Source organism: Ceratotherium simum, chromosome 35 (genome assembly GCF_057802395.1).
Source record: "Ceratotherium simum simum isolate JZ-2026a chromosome 35, ASM5780239v1, whole genome shotgun sequence".
NCBI lineage: Eukaryota > Metazoa > Chordata > Mammalia > Perissodactyla > Rhinocerotidae > Ceratotherium > Ceratotherium simum.
In genome coordinates this window covers 13,646,965-13,659,465 of record NC_141934.1, presented here as the reverse complement: position 1 = coordinate 13,659,465, position 12,501 = coordinate 13,646,965, and the positions used below count along the sequence as shown (strand labels likewise).

Here is a 12,501-nt window from a genome sequence, read left to right as displayed (position 1 = left end):
AAGATTAGCATGGATGTTAGCTCAGGGCTGATCTTCCTCAAAATAAATAAATAAATAAATAAAAACATAGATAAGGAAAATATATTCAAAAGGAAATGATCACCCATAATTGCGCCACCAGAGATGAGCACTGTGAGCATTTCTTCAGTCTGTCCTCTAAGCGCCCACACACGGCTGAAAGTCTCTCTTTATACATGTTTATACCCTGCATTTTCCCCCTAACAGGACGTGAGTGCTTTATAAGCGTTCAACATAAATATCACTTTAATGCTTGCATTATATTCCGTCCAGGGACAGGGAGTGTGGGACTTGTCTGTTTTTCCCTGAAACTTCTCTTACATTAAATATCATTGCTATGATCTTTGAAGGCGTATTGGAGTATTTTTCTGGGCTCCATTCATAGAAGTGGAAACCTCACTTTGAATGCTTGAATCTCACGGGCGTCAGGTGCCACGAGATGTGGTTTTATGGTCTTCGCACAGACGACATGCAGTGGAATCCTCTTACCAATGTTTGCTCCCCTACGAGGCAAATTCAGCTGTGCAGGTCTTATTTTGCAATCGCTTACCTGCAGCTAAGTTCCTGCCTTCCCGTACGCAGAGTGCACGCTGGTGTAGAGAAGACTCTCGGAGCTCAGATGTTCAGTGGCACGGAGCCAGGCTAGGGGTTGAGATCCAGGGTTTTTTTCTGTCTGCCTATGCCCTGGCTCTGCCACTTCCTCGGTGTGACCCTGAGCAAGGCACAGCCTCGCTTTGAACCTCAGTCTCCTCCTCTCCAAAGGCTGCTCTGAGCATTAGAGGAGCTGATACGGGCAGAGCGTTCTGCACGGTGTCTGGCACATAGCAGAGGCCCAGGAGATGGTGTGTTTGGATGACAAGTCTTTGCAGCTGGGGACACCGAAGCTTGAGAGCAGTGACTTGCCCAAGGTCACACAGCTCGTAAGAGGCCAGTTATGGGGCCCCTGGTCTTGCGAGTTGTCCCCTTCAGGGCACTGCCTCAGGATGGTTTTCCAGGCTCAGGGCATAGAGGACTGGGGGCAGGTCTGTGTCAGTTACCTTTTCCCCAGCTGTGCCCCACCCTCCTGAGAAGCGGCTCTGGCTGCTCTGGGGACGGGGGGGACAGGACGCATCTGGGGGACGTGGGGCTCTGCATCCACTCACTCCGGACCCCCCAGCCAGTCCCCTCACCCCAATGCCACAGGTGGGGCTGAAGGCCTCTGACGCCCCATTTGGAGCCTAACAAATGCCCAGCTCCCCTGACCCCGTGGCCTGGGAGGGGCTGGCCCTGCTCGAGGGTGACCAACTTGTCTGGCTTTGCCCAGGACTCACCTGGTGTTAGCGCTGAAACTCCCACGTCCCCGGAGCCCCTCAGTCCCAGGCAGACCCTGACGGTTGGTCACCCTCTGTATAAACTGAGGCACGGAGAGTCCCTCGTCAGTGCCGAGCCCGACTCTCGCTGGGTCTTTCCTGTGTAAGGTCGGGGCTGCTCCCCTCTCCACCTCAACAGATGGGCGATTGGCCCGCCGGACGTTCCCCTCTGAGCTGCCCTCGTGTCCCTCTGACTTGGCCATCGGCACACCCCCCCTCCAGTTCCTGGAGAACCTTCCATCTTTGGAGTCTTCCCATTTTACAGATAGAGAACCGAGGCCTGGATGGGGGAAGGCACCCCAGGGTTACGCAGGCCCTTGACTCCTGGGCAGTGCTCTCCCCTCATCCTCTGCCTCTTGGGGACCTCGCTGTCAGCTTCAGACCTGTGGGTCTGGTGTTGGGCTCTGGTTCAGGATGAGCTGGATTTTGGGGTGAGGGGTGGGGACCTGGGCCATCCCAGCAGAGGGACTGCCCTGCCTGCCATGTGCTTGTGGACTCAGGCTATGGAAACCGATCTGGAACGCTTGTACCGGGGAACGGCTTCCAGCCCTGACTTTGGTGTGTTCAGAGTTTCCCAGCCCCTGCCCAGAGGGCTGGCTCTTTCCAAACCTGCTGGAGAAGAGTGGGGAGTCCAACGGTCTCCTTTGTGCTTGTGGGCCCTCAGTTTTCCTGTCTGTGCAGACTGGCTGAGTAGTTGGCCACTCCTAGCTGTAGCTTCCTAAGGTGATGGAGGTTCTGTCATGGTGAACACCCACTGGCTCTCTGGTTTTCATTTTAAAAAGACCTGTGTGCGAGGCAGGGTATGAACCTCTCTCTGCATACGTTTTGAGCCCCACCTTGTGCAAAGCCACAGGCCAGACCTGGGCGACAACCCCTGCCTTCGCTTCCTTGAGAGTTCTGTGTGTTCTTAGGCCTCCCACCAGTTGCCCAGGCTGTGTCTCTGCTTGGGATGGCTTTACATTCCTCCTGGGCTGCCCACCCAGCCCACCCCTACTTGTCATCTCAAGTGCCTCTTCTCCTTGGAAGATTCTCCTGGCAACCCCTCCCCCCCAGAGTGGGTTAGGGGGCCCCCGTGGCTCATCCCGGGGTGACATGACCTCACTGTGTCTGCTCATTTCTTCAGTTACTGGCTTCCCCATGAGATGAAGAGCTACGGGAGGGCCGGAGGGCCAGAGTTGGCGAAATGAACGGATGAGGATAGAGAAGTGAAAAAGCAGGGCTGGCCCTCAGGGAGTTTGCAGTCTAGCTCCCCAGAGAGGTACTTGATGACAACTAAAAGGACCACTGTGCGCCTCGAGAGGCTGGATCTCACGAGAATGACTACATTGCTACGTCATATTTGCGCAGCTCAGCAAGGTCTGTGTTCTGTTTTCTCCTCCCTCTCCTTTCTTGGTCAAGAATGGAGAATTGTCCTGGTCACCTCCTTTGCATCTGGTCACTTCCTTCCAGGGTGAAGACCCCACTCACCCCCACTCTCCATCACCCGTGGAGTAATGCTGTGGCCTTTCCCTGCTTGGGCCCTGTCAGGGGCCCCCAGGAAGTTTCCACCTGGTTCTTGGTGGTTTCACGGTTACCGGAATCCAGGAGCAGTGTCAGGATGAGTGGGTCCCCGTCTCCCACTACCACCCAGTCTCAATCAAGATTGTCACCAAAGCTGTCACAAACAAGGGGGTGTGGGCCGTCACGTGGCCATGAGTAACCACATTCTCGCTTCCTTCTTTCATACACAGTCGTTGGGGGTTGGCGGGGCCTGGGACCACGGCAGGGGTGCCACAGCAGCGCCCGGCGGTGTGGGCTGTGTCCTTGTTGCCAGAGCAGAGAAGCCACTTCTCCTGGGTCCACGAGGCAGCTGTCTCATGCTCTGCTGAGCGCGGTAAGTGCCGGCTTGCAAAACCGCACGGAGTGGCTGGGGGACCGGAGGGCCCAGCGGGCCTGCCTGCTAGCCGAGGGCAGACCCATGGCAGGACCTCGGGGCCTCCCTGAGCTGCAGCCCTGGGGAGGGCTGACCAAAGCCCCTCGGGCTGGGGCCCAAGGCCTGCCTGGAGCTTGTGGCCTTACTCTGCTGTCTCTTCCGGCTCCTGCTCCCGTCAACTTCCATCCAGCCCTCCCTGTCAGATTTGCCAGCAGCTGCTGGCTTGGGGGCATTCCAAACTTGAAAAATTGGAGAAATCAGGACCGCTTCCCTAAAAATCATGCTCCTCCTGTTTTCATGGGTGGGAGACCGGGGCCCAGAGCGGTGAAGGGCTCAGGAGCGGAGCTGGGATTGGGTCTGGGCGAGTCCAGGAAGGAGGAGGGCGTGCGGGATTCATCTGGAAGCCGCCTAGGTTATGGGGCCATGAAAATATCATTTCCAAAGCTGCATTCTTCACGCTTTTTTATAAGATTGAGAAAATGACGCTTGTCCGTAGTAAATTATTAAAATGCTAGAATTAAGATATTACTGCTAGCAAAAGAGAAAATAATAATAATAACTAGAATATTCTTATTAATTTGTATTTGGGGTGCTTTAGGGGTGTGAAGGACAATGGTGGGAGCTGGTGGCTAAAGCAGTGTCCCCTTCACTCATACACACCCCCCCTATAGACAAGGATCAGGACTCCGGTCGCCTGGAATTGTGTTTTCCTCCCTCCTGGACCCTCTTGCTTTCTTCTGTCTCCCATCTCTGACTTCGAGTCCCTGGGGCCAGATCTCTCAGTGGGCAGGGGGCTCAGGAGGTGGCTCCCCGGGCCCCGGGCTTCCTCTGGGGGAGGCACGGACTGGCCGCACCCTGAATGAGAGATGCCTCCCTCACCAGGCGTGGCCGGCAGCCAGGGGAGACTGAAACCTGGATAGCGGAAGGGGCTGGGCTGCCGGGCCTCTGGGGCCCTGTCCCGGGCGCGTCCTGGGAACCTCGGCCGGGCCTCAGCGGGCCCACCAAGAGGGGCGGGGAATCATCTGAGAACCCTGGCGGGTGAACAGTGCCCCGTTTTTGCAGATGAGGAAACTGAGGCTCAGAGGGGAGAAGCAGCTGCCCCCGGCGGCGTGGCCGGCAGGTGGCCGAGCGCGGTCTTGCAGCGGCCCCATCTGGCTGGAGGACACTCATGGAGCCCAGGTGACCTCGGGCCTGGGTCTCTCAGTCCCCTTGGCTGAGCGTGAGCAGGAAGATGGCAGTGGGAGGCCCTCGGGCTAGAAGGAGATAGGATGGCTGGCGGGGGTGCTGGGGGTGTCTGTCTGCTTGTCCATCTGTCCGTCTACACAGGTGTCCTCTGACAAGCGTCAGTTAAACTAAAACCAACTGTAGGTCTCGTTGAATTCCTGTGCCTCACCTCCTCTGTACCAGGTCAGCAAACTTGGGATCCTACAGGTGAAAGTTGGGGTTTTTTTTGCGGAGGGGGGCAAAAAACATCTTAGGTGTCGCTATGGTGTGTGTCCCTGCAAAGGACCGCAGAACCTTAAACAGGTATGTCTGCGGAATCAAAATCTCACGGCGGGTGGAAATGAGGAAAGAAGCACCTCTCAAAAGGCTCCTCCACGGGGTGGGGTAGATGATGACAACAGGTCGGGAAGTGCAGGAGGACAAATATGAGGCCAAAAGCCTGAGGACAGCACGTCTTGCGCTGGCTGCCCCGTGTCATACACACGGCCCCTCCTGCGACAGCTCTGTAACGAGCCCCCGGGTGCCCGGCCTGAGGGTGCTGGGGATCCGGTGGAGACTCTGCCCTCCAAAAGCTTGCTGTCTGGTGGGGGCAGCGGGGCAGCCACGGTGCCTGTGCTCCAAAGGGCAAGTGTCATGAGTGGGCACGGCCGCTGAGGAGCTGCCCGTCTGCTGAGCCCTGGACACGTAGCTTGAGCAGCAAGAGATCTGTGGTTCCTGTCCTCTTGGAGTTTATGGGCCAATGGGAATGAATTTGTGGAAAGTAAGCCAACATTTAAAAAGGTTTAAACAATGGGAGTGACTGAGTATGCCTGGGCAATCCGGGGTGGCTTCTTGGAGGAGGTGGCATTTGCTCTGGCTCCTGAGAATGGACCTTGTTTGTGGGTGACATAGGGCTGTGACTATGAGGCGGGCTGTGGAGCGAGACCGCCCAGGTTCAAGTTCCCGCTCCCTCTCTCACAGGCTGTGGGCCTCAGTTTCCTCATCTTTCACACGGGGTTAATACAAGAAGGTTGTGGGGCCTGGGTGAGCTAACCATGTATAGCTCTTAGAACAGTGCCTGGCATGTTGTCTAGACTCGATATGTGTAGTTCGAAAACCAGGGGAGGTTGAGGCTGTGCATGGTGCCCAGGGCTTGCGGTGGAGACAGGTTTCTAGGGCCCCCTGCCCTGGCCCTCTCTGACTGACAAGGTCAGAGGTGTGTCAAAACTGCCGCGGGGTGGGAATTTTCAGGAACACAGCTCTCGATGCAGACTAACAATGCCACTAGCTGTCCTTTATTGAGAGCTTACTATCAGCTAAACCCTCAACCTGGACCAGCTCGCTTCACCCTGCAACAGCCCCACGCGGTGCGGGTGCTACCGCTGCCCTTGTGTTCCAGACAAGAACCCGTGGCTCAGAGAGGTGAGTTCAGTTGCCCAAGGTCACACAGCTTGTCAGTGACAGAGCTGGGACTGGATCTGGTTTGATACTGGATGTGATCCCGAGTCGGGCTGGGGTCTGTCCTGTCGCCGGGACTTGGACCTGCACTGGGATCTGGGGGACACCTGGACCTCAGTTCGACCAAATTGTTGATTAGGAGCCTTGCCTTCTCTTGGCGGCTGCTCAACTCACAGCCTGAGACGCTCTGTCTTTCGGATCTTGAGGTTCCAAACTCAGGAACGCTGGGACTCCTGGGATCTGAGGTTCTGAGTGGCAGGTCCCAAGCTTCTCAGAGCCCCATGGGCATCTTTCCTGAGCATTCCGGGGCGGCTGCACGGCGTGGTCTCTGGAGCTGGGGTGTGGCCCTCGCAGCCTGCCCCGCACACCGCCTGGGTGGGGCTCGGGGCAGAAGCAACCTGGTTTTAGGGTGAAAGACAGGAAACGGGCAGTATCTGCTACTCTGTTAGGCAAGCGACAAGACAAATAGGATGTGGCAGTTCCTTGCCCTTCTCAGAGCCCTGCCCAGCTGCTCCTGTGGTGAGCGACTGCTTTCCTGCCCTCAGAGGACGGAGGAGACCAAAGGCGGGGTTCTGTGCCGGGCTCAGCCTGTCAATAACCAGTGTTGCGGCTGGACCAGCCCTTGTGGTTCTTACTATGAGTGCAAGACGCCCTCAGCAATAACCATTAGGAAAGTTTGAAAAAACAAAGGTTTATTACTCACAGGTCCTGGAAGTGACACGGCACATGTGGGGCCACACACGAGGTGGCAGAGAGAGAGAGAGCGCACGGGCCCAGGGTTCTGCTTTTATTGGGGTGGAGAGTGGGGGCCTAGAGTCACCTGGGCTCACATTTTATTGGTGAATTAAAACATAAGAGCGAGCATTTAAAGCGCGGAAAGAGAGAAAAAAAGGGGCCCTATGTGGTCAGTTACTGAAATCAACCAAGATCTCTGAAACAGAGGGGCCTCAGGGGGGAGGCGGCCGGCTCTCTGTCTAGTCTGTGGCTGGCAATGTGGTTCTTGGAGATGGCCTTCCTGGAGTGGATGCAATCGCAGCTGAAGTCGGGTACTTTCATTACCAAAAAAAACCCAAAACACACAATGGCCAGGGTTCACACTGCAGGTGGCGCCTGGAGGAAGCGAGTCGCCACTCTGAGCCTCGCTGTCCTCATCTGTATGATGGGAATCATAGCAGCCAGTGCCAGAGTGAAGACGAATGAGGTCCCCGTCTGATGAGATCATGAAGTAACCCATCTGCAGTGGGGGCTTCATAGTGCATCATTTTCGTTGTATTGCAATAAATTTATTTTAGCAAATTTAAAATTACTATCCTGCCAGCCGTACACAGTGCTCATGCTCCGCCCCGCTCATGTATTGCTGTCTGCGTGGCCCCTTGGAGCCACAGAACCTCTGGGATCTGGGTTTTCTTCCTGTGAAATGGGTGGATGCCTCTGCAGCCGTGGCCTGGCTGGAGGCTGCTGTGTCTGTGGTCCCTTGCCCTTGAAGCCCATGGGGTGGTAGGCACCAGGCTGAGGGATGTGGGGACAAGGGATTTTCAGTGCTAACACCGGCACGTCCGGGACAAGCTAGCTGGGAGGCCCAGGCAGGGAGAGATGGGCTGTCCCAGTGTGTCCCATCTTATCTCAACAGACGAGAGCTCTCTCCTCTCACACAGCGCCCCGCACCTTCCTTAACTGCCCACGGGAGAGGAAAGGAAGTTGCCAGCTCTGTACCTTCCCTGAGTCTGAGGTCTCCCTTTCCTCTGCGCCTCTGTCCACAGCCCCTAACAGAGCCCCCAGATAAAATCCCCCCTGCTGCAGGCCAGCATCTGAGACCTTCCCTGTGGCATCTCGTTTGATTCTCATGACCATTCTTTGAAGCCATAGCGCCCATTTTACAGATGAGGAAACTGAGGCTCGGAGAGGGTGAAGCGACCTGCATAGGTTACACAGCGGCTGAGTCGTCTCTCCTCGACCCCAGCTGCCTCTACATGCAGGGGACTGTGGGATAGGTGGAGGGGAGAGGGCAACCAAAGGCGAGAGCCCACCTTCCGTGGTAACCCCCCAGCCTCCGGGCTGCAGAAGGTCGGGCCCTGACCCACCAAGATGCCTCCCCCAACCCAGGAACTGGTGGGTTGGGCTTTGTGTTTTTGCCCCCTCCCGCTCTACTTCCTGGAAGTGGCTGAGGGCTCTGCCTTCCAGGAACCAAGAACGGGCCCGAGTGGGTGTGGTGGGCAACTCTTTATATAATTATGAAATATTCTTTCTGAAGGCGCCTGCCCCCAGGACAGTGGGGCCAAGGTTGGGCCGTATACTCTTCCTCCAAATAAGAACTCAACCCCATGTGCAAAGAAATCTTGCCTCCTGAAGGCGGGTTGGAAGGCAAAGAATGTGTGTGTGCGTGTGCATGTGAGACACATTTATTAAGCACCTACTGTGAGCCTGGAACTTTTGAATCCATCATCTCTTTGCATTCTCTCAACAGCCCTATGAGATACATTCTATTTACTCCCATTTTACAGATGAGAAGATTGAGGCTCAGAAAGGCAAAGATCTGTGTCAAGGTCATACAGCTTGTAAGGGACAGAGCTGGGACTCGAACACCCTTTTGATTGACCCCATAGTCTGTGCTCTCAGTCCTGTGCCCTGCCCGGCTCCTGATACATGTCACTTTCTGGGTGATGTGGCTTCAAGGTCCTCCCTATTCTTACTCTGCCCTCCCTCTCCCAGCTGGGTCCTCCACCCAGCCACAAACCCCAGCCACAAACACAGCAAGCTAATCTCTCTTCTAAGGCTTTGCTTCTTCTGCCCCCTCAGCTAGGTCAGGTCCCTCCACAAAGCCTTTCTGAATCTGCACTGGGTTTGAATCTGATCTCTGCTGCTTGCCAGCTGTGTGTCCTTGGGCAGGTTGCTTCACCTCTCTGAGCCCCATCCCTCTTCAGTGAAAGGATAATTGTGAGGGCCAGATGTGTCTGCTGCAAATATAAAAGTTTGGTTTAAGAAATTATTTTAAGATGTGATCAGACTGGCATTTTAGAAACCAACATAATTCTAACTAACGTGTGAAGGAGGTCGGATCGAGCTTGGAAGCTGAGGGACCTGTGAGTAAGTTACAGTCACTCAAGGAATGATGCACAACTGCTGTCTGCTCTGAATCACGGGAAGTGCGGGGACGGTTTCGGAAATTATCCAGGCTGCCTCTCTCCCGGGCGTTGTGCTGGGGGTTGCATCCTGCTGAAGCGTATTATATCCAGGGACCCCAGGAATACCTGAATCCTGCCCCAGAACGCAGCTGTCGCTCACCACAGGATCCTCAAGGGCAAGAATTGGAATCCCACAGACACCAGGCAGCGCCAGGGGGAGCATAAGGGAAGATAGAGAAAACCAGAAAACACGAGTGTTCACACCGCTGAGAAAAAGAGCAGTGACGTGGCCCTTTCTGGCTACCTGGTGGGGAGGCTGAAGGGTGATACCAGAACGGGCAGTGGCCCTACCCACAGGCAAATGAGAGGATGTCAACTCTCCGAGGGCAGGGCTGTTCTGAAAAGATCTGGGTTTTCTCCTGGCCCTGGCTAATGCGGTTGATGGCTCTGGGCCCTTGAGGACTTACGGGATAGGTTTACTGAAAGAACCACCAAAGTAGCCGCCCTTTGCTGGGGCTGGTGATGGGAACAGAGGCAGCGCATCATTTCATCCTCACAACAGCCTACGAGGTAGGTACTGCCGTCCCCACTGCGTGAGCGAGGATACAGCCAAAGTGGATGGGACCAAGCGGAGACACTGAGAATCTGAGGGACGGGCTAGGGCTGCACAGGGCGGGAGCCAAGTTGGGGAAAGCAGAACAGAGGAACGTGGAGGGGGGCTCAGGTTCAGACTCCGAGAGACCTCAAAGGTCCTCACAAGCAGCTTTATCCTGTAGACCTGTGGTCTCCAGGCTCTTTCACTGGTGGACCCCATCAGCGGACAATATATGTACATTGATCTATTGATGAGCTGCATACCAGTTCTACTGTACTCTTGATATATTATAGACACAGAAGTGGAAATTAAGAAGCAGATGACATAGAAGTTAATATAACTAGAAACTCTAATATTTTCTTTCTGCATCCCAATGGATTGTCTTGTCCACAATAAAAAGTTTTGGGGGGCCGGCCTGGTGGCATAAGCAGTTAAGTGCTCGCACTCCTCTGCAGTGGCCTGGGGTTCGCAGGTTTGGAACCCGGGCGTGCATTGACACACCGCCTGTCAAGCCACGCTGTGGCGGTGTCCCATATAAAGTAGAGGAAGACGGGCACGGATGTTAGCCCAGGGCCAGTCTTCCTCAGCAAAAAAGAGGAGGATTGGCATCGGATGTTAGCTCAGGGCTGCTCTTCCTCACAAAAAAAGAAAAAAAGTTTTAATTGAAAAGGATAGAGAGGCAAATAAATTTCTGTGCACCATATAGAGGGAGTTGAGGGCCCCCAGAGGGATTTTATTAATGTTGGTAAATAGAATAGCTGCTATTCGTAGAGGGTCTACTGGGCACCAGGCATGTGCATCCGGGTCACGAGGCAGCCTAAAGGCGGGTGCCGGCCCCAGACCAGACATACTCCCGGCTGTGGCCGACTAGGATCGCAGTCAAGGGTGCCTGGTGGGCCCGGGGTGAAGCTGTCCTCACGTCCCTCTGTCCGTGTCTCCCTCCAGGTGCCATGCCTCTGCAACTCCTCCTGCTGCTGATCCTGCTGGGCCCTGGCAGCGGCCTCCAGAGGCAGGAGACCAGGGAGGATGGAGCCACGGGGACCCCAGGCCCCCTGCTTGTCCGGGGCCGGAGACAGCTGACCGTGGTTGAGGACATTACAGAAGACGAAGACTATACCACAGACGGCACGGACTCTCCAGAAATGCTTGAAGATAGCACCGGGACTGTTCCCCTGAGCCACAAGCTTCTGGCTGTGATGGGAACATCGGGGCTGAGAGATTCTGCAGGGCCTGGAACTGCTGAGCCAACCACTCTGGAGGTGGCCACAGGGGACTCTGCTGGCCTGGACGGAGGAGTGACAACCGTTGGGAATCTGAGCACAAAACTGGCCACGCAGGTTTCTGTCACACTGGGCCCTCTGACCAAAGCACTGGTCACTGCAACCCTTCCCTTCCCAGAGGCTCTATCCACAGGGCTGGCTGCCGTGGGAGCCCTGTCCACAGAGCCAGCAGCCACGGAGGCGCTGACCACACAACCTGCAGCCACGGAGGCGCTGACCACACAACCTGCAGCCACGGAGGCGCTGACCACACAACCTGCAGCCACGGAGGCGCTGACCACACAACCTGCAGCCACGGAGGCGCTGACCATGGAATCCACTGTCATGAAGGTCTTGTCCACGGGACCATCAGTCAAAGAGGCCCTGTCCACAGATCCAGCCACCTCAAAGGCCCCGTCTACAGGACCTGCTACCACAAGGGGCATAAACAAGCCCCTTCTTGTGCCCTCTGATCCTCACAGGAGCACCACCATGGCAGAAAGCAATTCATCTGCTGGCCCGACCAACCCGTGGGAAAATAGCCAGAGTTTTACCCCGCCGAGCTCTGTGGCCCCCAACCCCACGGTGGCCTGGGACTACGTCCCGGTGAAGCAGTGTCTGCTGGCCATCCTCATCCTGGCCCTGCTGGCCACCATCTTCCTTGTGTGCACCGTGGTGCTGGCTGTGCGCCTCTCCCGCAAGAGCCACATGTACCCCGTGCGCAATTACTCCCCCACCGAGATGGTCTGCATCTCGTCGCTGCTGTCCGAGGGGGGCGAGGGGCCTGCCGCCACGGCCAACGGGGGCCTGCCCACCCCCAATGGCCGGGGCCCAAAGGCGGGGCCCAGGGAGGACCGCGACGGGGACGACCTCACCCTGCACAGCTTCCTCCCTTAGCTCCCCAACCTGGCCTCCTTCCTCCCTCCGCGGCCCAGCGGGCCACCACCTGGCACTCAGGCTCCATTCCTCAGGTCTGGGCTTCCTCGGAGCTCCCTGGGGCATCTTTTGGGCAGGGACCCTGGCCACCGCTGCACACAGGACTGAGAACAGCCAAGGTCCTGCCACCAAAGCAGGCCTGGCATGCAGAATCGCCTCGTCTCCCGTCTGCTCGGGGCTCCCTCCACAGCCCCCGCTGCCGCCCTCCCTCCTCCCGGCCGGCCGCTGGGTCTCATGCCCATGCACCCGGGGAGGACTCGGAGGCCCCCGCCCCTGCTCCCACCACTGTCTTCTTCCCGCCACATGGTCACCCACAGGAAGGGGGCATCTGGGGAGGAGTGCAGGATTCCTGCGGCCATTTCCTGCAGCTCCACATTTGGGGCAGCCTGGGTTTCCTTGGGCACCTCTCCAGAGAACCCAGGTCTCGGCCTCTGAGGACGGGGGTGGGTTTGGAGGCCCAGGGCTGCACCCTTCTTTGGGACTGTGTGGACCGCCGAGCTCCCGTCTGCTGACAGAGGAACCCCATCCTGCCCTCTCGCCTTCCCCTGCGTCCCCGTTTCCGGGCGGGCTCTGTCTGGCTCGCTGAGGTATCCCACCGCCCGGCCCGGGCCGGGGCAGCGCAGACCCCCAATAAATATTGGATGCTCAA

At 56.7% G+C, this 12,501-nt stretch overlaps 1 protein-coding gene across 3 annotated transcripts; it reads left to right on the top strand.

Moving 5' to 3' along the window:
- The first annotated feature begins 3,081 nt into the window (after positions 1-3,081).
- SELPLG (selectin P ligand) lies at positions 3,082-12,501 on the top strand. Of its 3 annotated transcripts, XM_087424046.1 has the most exons (3): positions 3,082-3,240; positions 4,342-4,458; positions 10,603-12,501. In XM_087424046.1, the coding sequence occupies exon 3, from the start codon at positions 10,608-10,610 to the stop codon at positions 11,811-11,813; it is 1,206 nt and encodes a 401-aa protein (XP_087280172.1). In that variant the 5' UTR covers positions 3,082-3,240; positions 4,342-4,458; positions 10,603-10,607; the 3' UTR covers positions 11,814-12,501. The 3 variants fall into 3 exon arrangements, with proteins under 3 accessions (XP_087280172.1, XP_087280171.1, XP_087280170.1); XM_087424045.1 differs by lacking the exon at positions 4,342-4,458; XM_087424044.1 differs by lacking the exons at positions 3,082-3,240; positions 4,342-4,458 and adding an exon at positions 4,465-5,904.